Here is a 14,948-nt window from a genome sequence, read left to right as displayed (position 1 = left end):
TATATATATATATATATACAGTTATATATATATTATTTTTTTGGTTCTCTCTCATTTTTTAGGGAGGGAGGAAAGTACCAAGTTGCATTGAGCTGTAATTAAGGAACATTCTGTATAATTTATGACACATTTCTATACTTGCAAAAATTATATCATTTTATGGATATGAAAGAAAAATACCTTTTTATAAAATTTCAATTTCTGAGACGTGTGTGATTTGTCTCTTTTCTGATGTTTAACCAAGGCCGGTGGTCACAGTAAAAACAAACTGTCTTTTAAATAGAGCCGAGTGGGGGAAGCGGGGTCTGACGGTGGCGTTCGGGCCTCCTGTAGGTACAGACAGTCTCTGTATCCAGATTGGGCTGGAAGCTGGGGCTGTGGGCGGGGACGAGAGGCACAACCCGAGGACTTTGTGTCCAGCTGATGGCTGGCCGGTTAGGACCTTGCCCAGTTTGCTTTTCCAGACACAAGCCAGCCTCGCTTGTCACATGTGCTGGGTGGGTGGGTGGGTGTGGGCAGGGGTCATAGCAGGTAAAGATTTTTTGCCTTCGCCCCACACCTAGGGGCCCAAGTCTGAGAGACGAGACTGCAGGGTTTGAGGTCAGCTGATAAGGTGAGCTCCGCCCCCGGGACAGGCGCGTGGGCGATGGCCAGCGTCCCAGGAGAGCTCGGGGCCAGGGGCTCCCGCAGATGCCCGCCCCACCTGCCCGGGCCTGGTTTCCCCACCGCCCTGACCAGTGTCTGTCACACTGCCGTCCCCTCCTCTCCTCCCCCTTTCACAGTGGAGAGTTCCAAGTGGGCGCTAAACTCAGGCAGAAGACGGGTGAGATGAATTTCTTGAGAAACGGTCCAGGGACAACATGACAGACCCCGGGACACGGCCAGGTGCAAACCAGCCTTTTCCCTGGGTCTTTCTGGAACCCTGATTCTCAGGCAGCACGTGGCATCCGCTATCAGTGCCCCCACCCCCGGGGCGCCCAACTTCCTGTCCTTGCCATTTTTGCCCTGATCGACAGGCTGACTGACACCCGCCTCGCCCTGTGACAGACCCTCGGCCCATTCATTCAGCACGGATGGCGCTCGTGTCCCCGCCTCCCCTGGCTGCTGTCCCACGGGAGAGGTCGCAGGACAGACGACATGCTGCTCGACCACGGCGAGGACGGGCTCCCTGCCCCTCCTCAAGTGAGCCGAGGCTCTCCGCTGGCCAGGGACCCAGGATGCAGGTGCGAGGCGGGCCTGGGACCGAGGCCCTCCGCTGGCCCGGGACCCAGGATGCAGGGGCGAGGCGGGCCTGGGACCCAGGACCGAGGCGGGCCCGGGACCCAGGATGCAGGGGCGAGGCGGGCCCGGGACCCAGGACGCAGGGGCGAGGCGGGCCTGGGACCGAGGATGCAGGGGCGAGGCGGGCCCGGGACCCAGGACGCAGGGGCGAGGCGGGCCTGGGACCGAGGATGCAGGGGCGAGGCGGGCCCGGGACCCAGGACGCAGGGGCGAGGCGGGCCTGGGACCGAGGATGCAGGGGCGAGGCGGGCCCGGGACCCAGGACGCAGGGGCGAGGCGGGCCTGGGACCGAGGATGCAGGGGCGAGGCGGGCCCGGGACCCAGGACGCAGGGGCGAGGCGGGCCTGGGACCGAGGATGCAGGGGCGAGGCGGGCCCGGGACCCAGGACGCAGGGGCGAGGCGGGCCTGGGACCGAGGATGCAGGGGCGAGGCGGGCCCGGGACCCAGGACGCAGGGGCGAGGCGGGCCTGGGACCGAGGATGCAGGGGCGAGGCGGGCCCGGGACCCAGGACGCAGGGGCGAGGCGGGCCTGGGACCGAGGATGCAGGGGCGAGGCGGGCCCGGGACCCAGGACGCAGGGGCGAGGCGGGCCTGGGACCGAGGATGCAGGGGCGAGGCGGGCCCGGGACCCAGGACGCAGGGGCGAGGCGGGCCTGGGACCGAGGATGCAGGGGCGAGGCGGGCCCGGGACCCAGGACGCAGGGGCGAGGCGGGCCTGGGACCGAGGATGCAGGGGCGAGGCGGGCCCGGGACCCAGGACGCAGGGGCGAGGCGGGCCTGGGACCGAGGATGCAGGGGCGAGGCGGGCCCGGGACCCAGGACGCAGGGGCGAGGCGGGCCTGGGACCGAGGATGCAGGGGCGAGGCGGGCCCGGGACCCAGGACGCAGGGGCGAGGCGGGCCTGGGACCGAGGATGCAGGGGCGAGGCGGGCCCGGGACCCAGGACGCAGGGGCGAGGCGGGCCTGGGACCGAGGATGCAGGGGCGAGGCGGGCCCGGGACCCAGGACGCAGGGGCGAGGCGGGCCTGGGACCGAGGATGCAGGGGCGAGGCGGGCCCGGGACCCAGGATGCAGGTGCGAGGCGGGCCTGGGACCACCCGCGCGCTCCTCGCCACTGCCAGGCTTTTGCTTCCTCTGAGGCTCCTACCACCCACGCTCCCTGTTCTCCGCCGTTGATCTTTCACTGAGGACTTGGGCCCCTCTCTGGCCGTCTTCCGGTCCCTCGTCCTGCCATCGCCCCCGTGCCTTCTCTGACCACGGACGAGAAGTCTGTCCGAGGCCCTGGCTTTGTTCTTCCTCGTTGTGACAGTCCCCACCTGTCCACTAAAGCATCGTCCTCGGGAGCAGTGCCACCTCCGAAATTCACTCTCCAGCGTTCGAGCCTCCGTGTCCTTCGCTGCTTCCGCCTCTCGCCTGTACTGACGCAGCCACCTGCCTGCGCTCCTGGTCGCCCGCTCCTTCCTGGGGCCCTCGCCCGCTTCCCGCCTCAGCTCAGCGCCCGCGTCCCGCCCTGCCCGGCGGCACCTGCGTCCTCCTGGCTTCACCCACCCGTCCTTCCCTCCCCCCCCCGCCCTCAGCTCCTTCCCACCACCTCCCACCCGCCCCAGCAGACGGTCCTGCCTCCCACCTCCTAGAGGAAAGCAGCTTTTTTTAAAAAATTTTATTTTAATTCGAGTTTCGGGTATATAGTACGTTGGTCAGACATTTATCTAGTTTATCAAACGACTGCCCCGGTGGCTCGCTCTCTCCTCTGGCCCTCCACCCGGCCTCACGCCGATGCCGACTGCATTCCCTATGCCGCGCTCCCCGTCCCCGAAAACAGCTTCTTTAACCTCCCGGTCACCACCGAGTCCCCCTCTGCAGAGGCAGAGCCTCGCGCCCCCGCCCGTCCCCACCCCCGCTGCGCCCTGGCTCCCCGCTCCTCCCCCCTCCTCCCAGCTCAGCACCTGCCGCTCCCCTTCGCTCCCCCACCCCTTGACTCTTCCCTTCACCAAATACGTGCGTTAGGCGCTTCCTCACTGACCCCTCCTCACCCCCATTAACCGCCGTGTGTCTGTGTCCGCGTCCCCACTCCGCTCCCCAGAGTGGGCCTTCCCCTTTACTCAGTCCCGAAACACTGTCACTGAAATCACCTTGGACCTTCGCGCGGCCACATCTTCCCACAGACATTTGCAGGTCTGATCCTACTGCGATCTGAGTCATCTGACTTTGCCGGCCCGTCCTCCCCTGCCCCCCGCGGGCTTTCTGTAAGGCCCCTCCCGGTGTCGCCACTTTCTCTCTGGCCGCTTTTCTCAGCCTCCTTTCCTGGAGAGCCTTCCTCTGCTCTCTGCCGGGGCCCATCTCAGCGCTGAGGTCTCAGGTCTGTGCAGGGACCTCGAGTGGCCCCATTCGAATCCGAGGTTAGAGGAGATGTGGGAGAGTCCCTGTCGTTCGCTTCCAGGTTGGACTTCTGTCCCTGCCCCATGCTCTAGACACCTGTATTCAATCGTCCGCCGGGCGTCTCCACTGGGGTGACACCCCCAGCACCTCACAGTCAAGGTGCCCCAAATAGAACATTATTTTCCCCAACATGGTCCTCCTGCATATTCTAGTCCGGCGAGTGTCATCTTATCGGCCCAGTCACCAAGCCAGACACTGCTCCCATGCCACCATGCCCCGTTCACGGGGTTCATCCTCACTGATGCTGAGCATGAAACGATTCAATGGCTCTGTCTTGAGAGCCACTATTTCCCACTGATTGTGACCGAGGCAGGGTCATGACAGACATATTCCTGGCCCCAGGCAAGAGCCATTTAGGGACTCGGGAAATTCTTTTGCTGGAAAAGGGCCCACAACCCCACATTCCTCGGTCCCGCAGGAGGAATGGGGGAGAGGCCAGGGTGCTCGGTGGGTCAGACAGGTGGCCGCAGGTGCAGTCGCCATGGAGACCTGCTGGAGCGCTAGAGAGGGGGTCACTCTCTGATAAAGACCGAGGACTATGGACTGTGGTCTCCACTGGGAGGGCCAGCTGGGAAGAAGCTCCCGCACCCACAGCTGAAGGGAGGAGCTGCATTTCCCCTTATCTGTGACCTTAGAACACAAGCGGGTACCCGCCTCCACCCAGGAAGGTCCCGGCCAAGGACACCCACGCTTTCCCCACCGCGCTGCGGGGAGTTCGGGTTTGGCCAAGGCCGGGCATGGGGGAGGCAGGCTGGCTCTGACCGTGTCCACTGAAAGAAAAAGCCATCTGTTCCAGGCTTCGGGCTCCTCCGGGCCTCAGCGTCCTGTCTTGAAGTGCTGTGTCTGGCCCGGTGGGAGCCGCTGACCTCCTGTCTGTCTCTCCCGACACTTCTGGAAAGCCTCTCAGGGCTCCGCCAGCTGCTGGCCAGCTGGGGAGGGTGTGGTGCAGCCTCCCGCCTGGGGTGAGAAGCAGAGGCCTTTCCAAACCATTTCCTGGGGCTTGGGACCCATGACAAATGAACAAACAAACCTCTCTGCCGGGTGTTTCGGGGTGTTTCGGGGTGTTTCGGGGTGCTTCGGAGTGCTCTGGGTAGAGAACGCGGCGTTCCCCTGGGCAGGACAGCCCGAGTCTGCAGGCCACTTCCACCCCGCCGAGACGCAGGACAGGCCTGGGCCCCCTGGGACGGGAGGACCCACTCCCGTCTCCCCGGGCGCAGCAGGGGCTGGTGTGGGCTGAGGACCAGCTGGAGGCGGAGAGACGCCCAGCTTTAGTCGGAGGCCTGCAGGTGAGGAGGGGGCTCCAGGTGGAAGGGAGCGACCACCTCCCCACTCCCTGCGCACCCTTCCCGCTTCCTCCCGCCAGGCGGCCCGAGCTCGGGGTGCCCCTCTCCCGGGACGCCCCTCTTCCCCGCCGCCCCCGCTGGGGCACTGCTACAGGACCCCCGGGCGCGGCGCTGTAGCCCCAGGAGCTCGGGCGTCCCCACGGCACGACGCCCAAGGCTCGGATCTGCGCGTTCGCAGGCCCGGCCCGCAGGGGGCGCCCGCCACGAGGGCGGCCGTGTGACAGTGGCCCGCCACCAGCCGCTCGGCTGCTGCTGCACCTGAGACCTGCCCTGCGTGACAGGGAAGCGCGGGGCTGCCCGGGCCAGCCTCTGCGGGAGGGGCCGGGGCAGCTCCTGGAAGCGCAGAAAGTCTGCCGCGTGGCGGGGAGGGGTACAAGGGGACAGGAAGGACACGGAGACCCCCGCCTCCGATGGTGGCCTCCTCCCGTCGAACCCCACACCAAGAGGAAGGGACAGCCGTTGAGCTCGTCTTTGGACCCAGTATAGTGGGACGGGCCAACTCGTTCCATCAGACGTTTTGCAAAATTCACGTCTGCTCGGGGGCCCCTTGAAAGCTACCCCGTAAAACATTCCTGTGCGGTGACAGTGCGTGCAGCTCCGAGGGCGACTCAGCTGCCGCCCAGGGACGTCTCGCAGGCCGGCCTGGCTCTGGCGGGTCCCAGGGAGGTGACCTGTGGGCCACTCGCCTAGTACGGAGGCGGTGCCTTTAGACAGCGGAAGTGGGTTCTGTCCCCGCACCTGGCACACACAGCTTCGTAGCAACTTGGGAGGCCAGATTTGCGTTTAGAACGTGCCGCCCTCAGCCGGCCCCTCTGCCCGTGCGCTCCCCTCCCGTCCGCATCAGCACTGCGCAGGCACCTGTACCACGGTGCCCAGTGTCTGTGCGCGTAAATGGGAAAGGGACGGTGAAAACAGAGTGTGAAAGACAGGGCTGCAGGGGGAGGCCCCACAAGAGCGGAGTAGATGTCAGGAGGAGGGAGGAAGCGGGGGAGGGGGACCCAGACACCCAAAGCTTCAGAGGGTAATGATGAAAGGGAAGGGGGAGGCTGGGGGGTGGGGAGGGACAGGCTCGAGAGGGAAACGGAGGAAGGGCGCCGAGTTCTGCAGGGAGTGTGGGGCCCGTGTGCCTGCGGGGCGGGTGCGGGCGGGGTGGGCTTCGGCTCCATCTTCCACTCCTCCAGCTCCCCGGACACAAGGACAACCCTGCCTCAGCCACAGGCAGGAGCATGGCATGGCCAGTGGACAGCAGGCCGAGCCCCCTGGTCTATTTAAAGCACCCAGTGCCAGCGGTAAATTCAATTTCCAGTTGCATCTAGCGTTTTGTTTCAACATGGCAAACTTTTGGCTTATCTTCCATTATGATCTTACGGGGCTGCCGTTGTGCGACGGAAGGGGCTCAGGACTGTTCATTTCTCAAGTTATTCGATGAATCTGGAGTTCTTCCCATCCGCTCCCTACCCTCCATCGCCCTAGGACGGGCTGGGGCTCTGGGAAGGGATGGGGTGCGTGCCTGGAAGCGGAAATGTGCATCTCGATTGTTGAACTTCGGGACCCGGGGAGCAGAGGGGAGGGCTGGAAAGTCCCCTGGCCGGTCACAAACCACAGCTGAGCGCGCATGTGGAGGACGGAGCCTGCTTCTGAAGGCGAGGAGGAAATGATTGGCTGTCGCGAAGCGGGTTGTCTGCAGCTGCAGCTCCCCACGCATTTCTGCGGACCGGCAGGTGCAGGCGGGTCCTCCTGACGGAGCCCGGCTCCTCCCCGCGCCAGGTGGCGCGCGCATCTCTGCTGCTGCTCGCTCCCTCCTGCAGCCCCAGAGGCCTATTCTGTCGTTGGCCACATGCTCCTGTGAAGCCCCAGACTCTCCCGGGTGTATTGGCAATGTCTCTATTCTACCCTCGTACGTGACTCACGTTTCGGCTGGGTATAGAATTCTAGGTTGAGATTACTTTCCCGTCACGATGTCGCAGGCGTGGTACCACTGCCACCTTCTAGTGTTGCTGTCGAGACTCAGCCATTCCGATTCCTGCTTCTATCAGTCCCGGTTCGGTCAGGAGACAGAACCACACAGCGATTTAAACATACTCTAAAGGAGCGTTAAACCGCGACGGAGCCATTGTAAATAAATGTAGGAGAGCTCTGGGTCCCGAGGGCTGAGGGGGGTGCCCAAGGAAGAACGAACCGTGGAAGGGATCCCCAGGGCGGGGATGGGGACCTCGCTGGGGAAGGTGTGGTTGTAGATTTTCTGGACCAGAGCAGGAAGCAACCCTTCAGTGCACGTGGGGGGTGGGGTGGGGTGGGGTCGAGGTGGGGCGAAGGATGGGCACTGGGACAGTAGGCGTAGAAGGCGCTGGAACCGGCCGGAAAAGCCCCTTCCTCCAGCAGTGGCCTTCCAGCACCTTCTACCTAGAAAGCTTAACACTGTGCTCGCTGTAACAGAGAAATCTTCAAAGAATCCCGTCGTTATCACCGAGAAGGGACGAAAAGGTGATTGGTACGTTGGTCCCAGGTGGTTATTCTTTGTCTTTCTCTGGAAGTTGGCAGTGTTTCTCTGTCTTCAGTGTCCCCTGGTGGGGTCCGGTGTCCTCCCTGTACGAGGCACTCAGCTGACTCTGACCAGAACCTGCCGTTCTTTAGTTCTGAGAAACCTTAAATTATTTCTTCTTCTCTGTTTTCTCTTTTCTCTCTTATTATGCAAATCGTGTACTTCTTGGGTGGTTTCTCCAATTTTCTTGTCTTTTCCTTTTGTATTCGATTTCCTCGGCTTTCTGCTCTATCTTTTGGAACATTTAACTTTATCTTTGGACTCTTCTATTGAGCTTTTAATTTCTGCTGTCATTTTTTTTTTTTTTTTTTTTCCCATTTCCAAGGGCTCTCTTCATCTTCGATGCTCTTGCTCTTTTTAAACAGCATCCTATTTGTTCTGGTATCTCTCTGGGGACGTGAGTGATACTTTTTTTTTTTTTAAGTTTTCCTAATGGACCCTGTTTCTGTGCGTTGCTTCTCATTCTATGTTTTGTTTGTTTTCATCCTCCATGCTGTCATCTACCCTTCCATGCTGTCTGGTAATCCTTGAGCATCCAATCGTGTCCGAACAATAAACAGTAAACAGACATCTTGCTCATTCAAATTAAGATCATTTCAGGAGGATTTATTTTGCCAAATGCTCGTTGATAAAGGCAGAGCTGGGGACGAGGGCTGTGACTTTGGTTGAGAGACAGAGGCAGCCTGAGGGGACCCGTCAGAGAGGAACAGAAGGACAAATGCGGACTTTACTTCTTTGGCTTTCCTGTTTTCTTCCTGGGTCCCACCTTGGCCAAACTCACCAGCGGTCGGAGGGTGTGGGGCCTGCTTCTGCCGCCGGCCATACCTGGAAGCCTCCCAGTGCAGGGGTGAGGCGGAGGGGGCATGGGGGAACAGAGCGGGAATAAATAGCTGACACGGAACCAAAATGTTGATCGGAAGTTCTCTGTGTCTGTGTGTGTGTCGGCGGGTGGGGTATCGGGATGGGGCTGTTGGCTGGGAGTGTCCCCAGCTGTGTGGATCTTTAGGTCTCTCCTCTTGGCTGACTTCCTGGGGAAGAATCTACCAGCCTCCTTGAGGGAGGGAGAGGGCCTGTACCTCCCCTTCCCCGCGCCACCCAACATGGTCCAGTTGCTGGAAGGAGGCAGAGGGCCCCGCCTGGGCTGCGGCAGTCAGCACGCACAGCCGGGCCGCCCTACATGCCGGGCCTCCCTTACAGCCAGGCCACACCCATGCCTTCGAGTGGGCCTGGTGTCCCCGAGTCAGAGACCTCGGCTTTGCCCTTTCCAGAGAATAAGCCTGCAGCTATCTGGGGAGTTTTTTGGGGGGATCATTACCCAGTAATAGAGGGTGGGAGGGGAGACCTGGGGGTCTGTGTCTCAGGATAGCTTTCAACCACCCTCCCTTGCTCCCTCACTCTGTCTGTCTGTCTGTCTGTCTCTCTCACACATACGCACATACACACACACACACACACACACACACACGCATACATGGCCTCAATCCCACAGGTCCTTGGAACTGCCAATTCATGAGCCTTTTGAGGATTTTGTGGAATGAATGGGGTTGCTTCGTAAGCTTTCCTTGCTGGCCGTTTAGGATCTGGCTTTTTTGGGTTGGCTAAGTCAGGTGCCACCAGCACCCAAGTTTCTGGGCTCTCTCCGGACACACACACACACACGATGAAATGCAGCACGTGTGGATGAAATGCAGCACGTCTGGATGGGGCTTACAGGACAGAGGAGGAAAAGGCGCTCTGGGGCCAGACCGTGGGACCTGTCTCGAGGGGACTGTACTCCTTCATAGAGGCCATGGGTTTGGGGGCGGGAGCTGGCTGCTTAGGCCTAGCTGTGTGGGACGTTTGGCGAGTTTATTATCTATTGGGTCCCGGTTTTCCAGTGCCTCTTGCGCGATGTCTCCACAGGGGGCGTGGAAGCGAGCAATCAACCACAGAGTGCCGTGCTGTGGTGCGGCGCTTTCGGACGCGGCCCGAATCTCCCGTCCTCGTGTCTCTGGGCACGCTGCTGCTTCTGCCGGGGACTTCTCTCCTCCCTCGCCTCGCCGACCGTTCCGCCCCTTTCTATAGAGATGACACCTTGAAGGTCCAGCTCAGGGTCAATTCTGCTAGGAACCTGCTTCCCCCAAACCGAGCAGGAACCCCCACATGCTCAGACCTTTTTTCTCACCTCCATCCTGCCTGCGTCCGTCAAGGCTCTCCAGGGAAATAGAACCAAGAGGCAATATCTGCGTATACACATAGATGTAGTATGCATCACAAACAGGTGTATTTCTACGGATGGATGTTTATGGATGTGAACGGATGTACATATCCTGCATATGTGCATAGTGCATCTCTTTACATGCATATTTATTATATTCTTTATTATCATGTATACTAGAGATTTGTTATAAGGAACTAGCTCATGTGATTATCGAGGCTGACAGGTTTCAAGATCTGCGGGAAACCCTGGAAAGTGAACGGCCTGGGTTTGCCCGAATCTGAAGACGGCCCGAGAACCGGGAGAGACAGTGGTGTAGTTTTAGTCTGAAGGCTCGAGACCCAGGAGGAGCCGCTGTCTCACTTCAAGTCCAAAGGCCGGCGAGTCTGCCCGGAAGGCCACCAGCAGCCCTCCTACTGTCAAGAGCAACATGCAGCACACGGGGCGGACGGATGTCTGTCCGGTCCTCGCTTTCACTTCCGGTGCTCTTGGGTGCCTCCTGGGAGCGGAATTTCTGGATCATGTGGTACATCCACGTTTAACTTTTGAGGAAGCCCCACACTTCTGGACAGAGGCTACACCATCTTACATTCTCATCGGCAATGCACGAAGGTGCCGAACTCCTACGTTTAGGTCTTCGATGGATCTTGAGTTCGTTTCCGTAGATGGTGTAAACACCCAGCTTCTTTCATTTGCGTGTTCACATCCGGTTTTCCCGGCACCATTTGTTGAAATGACCGTCCTCGTCAAAGATCAGTGGGCAGTATCAATTATACCTCAATAAGGCCGGAAAAAGTCATCGGTCATATACGTAAGCATTTACTTCTGGGCTCCCTGGTCTGTCTTATCCGTCTACATGTCCTTATGCTGGCACGACACTATTTTGATTTCTGTAACTTCGTAGTGAGTTTTACAATGGGCAAGCAAAAGTTTTCCAACTTGGTTCTGTTTTTTTCAAGACTTTTTGTTGAGTCTTCAGGCTCCTTTGAGATTTCATATGAATTTTCGAATGGGTTTTTCTATTTCTTCAAAGAATGACATTGGGATTTTGGTAGGGATCACACTGAATCTGCCGATCGCTTTGGATGCCATTGTCATCTTAACAATATTGTCTTTCGATCCACGAGCAGAGGATTTTTGTATTTATTTAGGTCTTTAATTCCAGCGATGTTTTATCTGTTTTCGGCGTACCAGTCTTTCGCCTTGTTGTTCAATTTATTTTTAAGTATTTTACATTTCCACGTCATCGTAAATAGAATCGTTTTCTTGGTTTCGCTTTCTGAGTGTCCACTGCTGGCTTACAGACATGCGACCGATTTTTACGCGTCGATTTTGTGTCTCGCACCTTGGCTGAATTCATTTATTACCTCTAACAGGTTTTCTTGGTAAACTCTTCTGAACCCTGCCAAGAAATGAGATCTTATCGTCCGTGAGCAGAGATGCGTTTACTTCCTCCTTTCCAATTCGAATGCCTTGAATCTGCCTGCTGCTCTGGCTAGAACTCGTAGGATTCCCTGGAATAGACAAAGAGACCTGGCAAAAGCGAGCCCCGTTGACTGGTTCCTGACCTTGGGGGAGAAGCTCTCAGTCGTTCACCATCACCGACGATGTTACCTGCGGGCTTTTCACAGATGGCCTCATTCCCTCTTCCACCTCGTTGAAAACAAAGATTCTTTGTGCAAGGTCATCACCGTTCATGTGTTTATTCACGCATAAACATTTACTGAGCGCGTACTCGGAAGACAGGCGATGACTAGACCGACACAGGGCGTGGGAGAAGGCATTAGGTATTTTACGCGGAAACAGGACATGACGGACTTCGCGTTATTTTTTTTCAGAGCGTTCGGGCGGATGTGCGGAGGACGGATCGAAGGGGTAACAGCGGATGGAGAGAATCGGTGAAGACGCTGTTAGGAGTCGCAGGCAGAGATGACAGGATCGAAGCAGGGTGGCGGCAGTGCGGAGGTCGAGGTGACCCCGTGATAACCCGGATGGCAGAGGAGGGGGAGGGGAGAGGCGAAGACAAGCCTTAGGGTTCCGACGAGAGCGAACGGCGGAGCAGGTCCCTGAGTCAGAGCGTGGGAGGGACAAGGTCACGCAGGGGAAGGGCGGCGAGGGCTCGGTTTTGGACACACATTGGGGGACGTCGAGTGGGCAGTCGTCCGCGCTGGTCACCGGTGCAAACGAAGGCTTGGGCTGAAGATAAATATTTGAGAGTCAGTGGACGCGATGAAGCGGACTAGGGGAAGAACGTCTGGGCGGAGAAGGCGGCCTGGGGGGCAATCCCGGCACCCAGACGGCAGGTGGAGGAGGAAGAGTTTGTGGAAGAGGTGGGGGAGGGGCCGCCAGCAGGTGTATTAGGAAGGAGGGGAGGGAGGAAGGGAGGAAGGGCCTTTCCCAGGCTGCTCAGAGGTCAGACGCAGTGACCCCAAAGTGTGTTTTCCTGTTTCTTAGTCTGGGTGGCGGCCCGTGGATGTTCACTGCATAATTCTTTTTACTCTTATACATCTGTATGTACACATAATCTATGCATGTATACATATATGAAAATTAATATATTATGTGAAGTTAATAATAAGTATAGGCATAATAAATAATTACCTGCGTTAATTAATATTAATATAATATAGAGAATTGATATATTAATTTTTATATATTAAGTACTGTACATGAGAAAAGAAAATCAGGGGTAAGCTCATCTAATAGAAAGGTTACAAAGAAACATTTTCACATTCGAAAGAAAATAAGGCGTCCATTGAATTAAGTGGCTCGGAAGTTACTTTATAGCTCTTGTCACAGTCTGAGGTTATTTTTTTCCTTTTTTTTTCTTTTTGTGGGTGTTAATTGTCTCATCCAAATGCCAGCTCTGTGAGGGCTTGAATCTGTCACCACTGTCCCGCGTGCCTAGGGTGAGGCGGTGCCTCGCGGTGCCAAGCTCAGTGTAGGGCACGTGGCTGGCGCCCAATAAATAATAGTTGGAAATATAATGATATTTCCCAGCTGTGCGCTGAGTGAATCCCATGGGCCTGGTACCATACTGAGCAATTCCTGTATGTCATCTCAGATAAGTCTCCTGCCCAGCTTATGGTTTGGGGCGTAAGGTGGGTCCTGTTTTATTGATAAGGAAGTCAAGCCCGGGAAAGATCCAATAACTAATACGAGGATTTCAACTTGAGTCTTCTTGAGTCGAAAGCTTTAAAAATGTATGTAGTTTTATTTATTTATTCTTTTTAACAGCGTTATTGACACATAATTCACATAACGCATACTCCTCCTATTTAAAGCATACAATCCAATGGTTTCTCGTACATCCAGAGAGACTGTAGCCGCCTCCACTGTCTGTTTTAGAAAGTTTACATCACCTGGAAAAGAAATTCCACCTTTGGCTACCCTGGCCCCCCTTCATTCCCCCCAGCCCTCCTCCCCCTCAGCAACCACTGATCTACTTTCTATCTCTAGAGTTCTCCCTCCCGGACTTCCGTATGAACGGAGGCCCGTGTCACGTGGAGCTCTGAGAAGGGCTTCTTTCGTTAGCACCTGTGTTCAGGGTCCGTCCGTGTTGCGGTACGTGTCACCACTTCAGTCTTTTCCGTAGCCGAATTACATTCCGTGGTACGGAGAGACCACGTGTCGTTTATCCATTCATCCGCGGATGGACGTTTGGATGCTGTTTTGTAAACGTTTGTGTACAAGTGTTTGTGTGGATATCTGTTTTCATTTCTCTGGGGGTATACGTGGCAGTGACGTCGCTGGGCCATGTGGTGGCTCTATGTCACGTCATTCGAGGACCTTCCAGAGTGTTTTCTAAGGGGCTGCAGTAGTTTACATCCCCACCAGAGGGTGTGAGGATCTGGCTTCCCACCCCCTCACCAATGCTTGTTAGTATCTGGCTTTTAAGTTCTAGCCAACTCAGACGCTTTAAATCTCTTTGCTATATGGCTTCGAATTTAATGAAATTAGGTTCAACACGATCCATTTTAGGGGCCCCAAAAGTGTACCCTATATTTAGGAAAGACACTCGTGAAAATCATCAATATAAATAAAGTTTTCTTTTGGGGGGAAATTTTGGTCAACAGAAACAAAATAGATTATATAAGTGACATCTCCCTCCTTGCCCGCGGGGCGGGTCAGGGTCCTGGGGCGCCACACAGAGCGGGCGACCGCTGGGTGCCAGGCTGCATTAAGGACTTCGGATGGTTCTCTCAGTTCGTCCTTGCAATTGCCCTGTGCAGTAAGAACTCTTACTATGCCCATTTTGCAGATAAAGAAACTGAGGTTCAGAGAAACAGGGCTGAGACATTGTCCAATGGCAGAGCTGGATTTGAACTCAGGATGTTTGGCTCAGGAATCTGCTCGTACCTGGGTGTCTACACACGCAGGAGAGCTTGCTAAAAAGCCAGCCACTGGATGCAAACGGAGCCCATGTCAGCGACGTGAATGAAGGCTAATTCCTTCTCAGCCTCCATCTGTGAACGGCCAGAGTGTCATGTATCCCCTGCTGGGAAGTGCAAGACCAAACAGCTCGCATGTACCCGTGAAGTCCAAGTTTAGAACATCTTCCAGGAAAGATGAAATGGCAGATGGGCCCGTAGCTGCCGAGGCCCCAGCTCGGACAGGCGATTACTGTTGACGGCAGAAGCGAATCAGCCGGAACTGTTGAGTCTGCTAGTAAATAATTCTCCAACCTGAGCTCGGTTATACAAAGAGCGTAGAAGCCTCGGACGGCAGGTAACGACCCGAGTCCATTTCAACCTGTGCATTTTACGGGAGATGTAATGAGTCAGGGTAACATGTAAATAGAATAAATGAATAATATAAAACATATCTAGATGGACTCTTCCGTATAGAAATAATGTAGGGAGAAGGTATGAGAACAAAAAGCTAGACTCGAGCTAAATTCAGAGACTGCGGTGTGCTGGTCAGCCCTGCGGCCCGCCGTGAGGACACCCGCAGGACCAAGGGGGACGTCTGCTGGGGTTGGCGACAACCCGTCTCCCGCACGCCCCGCCGGGGAGGCAGGAAGACAGAGTCCTGCACAGAATAACGTCGTTCACTCCCCACGGCCAGAACCGTGGGGAGCCTGTGGAGGAAGCCTGGGAACCGTCCTGACCTTTCCCCCCGCCTGCTCTCACCCTTCCACGCTGC

General features: G+C 56.9%; 2 protein-coding genes across 2 annotated transcripts in view; both read left to right on the top strand.

The window, feature by feature from the left end:
* The window catches only part of ATP8B2 (ATPase phospholipid transporting 8B2), a 31,057-nt gene extending 30,013 nt beyond the window's left edge, over positions 1-1,044 (top strand). Inside the window, exons 29-30 of the mRNA XM_006923662.3 lie at positions 783-823; positions 938-1,044. Coding sequence (XP_006923724.3) covers positions 783-823; positions 938-1,044 — 148 coding nt within the window. The remainder of the gene's footprint in view (positions 1-782; positions 824-937) is intronic.
* Positions 1,045-1,137: 93 nt separating this feature from the next.
* IL6R (interleukin 6 receptor) overlaps positions 1,138-14,948 on the top strand; it is a 56,246-nt gene continuing 42,435 nt past the window's right edge. Inside the window, exon 1 of the mRNA XM_025040848.1 lies at positions 1,138-1,182. Coding sequence (XP_024896616.1) covers positions 1,138-1,182 — 45 coding nt within the window. The remainder of the gene's footprint in view (positions 1,183-14,948) is intronic.

This window comes from Pteropus alecto, unplaced genomic scaffold (assembly GCF_000325575.1).
Source record: "Pteropus alecto unplaced genomic scaffold, ASM32557v1 scaffold49, whole genome shotgun sequence".
In the NCBI taxonomy this organism is placed as follows: Eukaryota; Metazoa; Chordata; class Mammalia; order Chiroptera; family Pteropodidae; genus Pteropus; species Pteropus alecto.
This window is presented reverse-complemented; position numbering and strand designations above follow the sequence as displayed.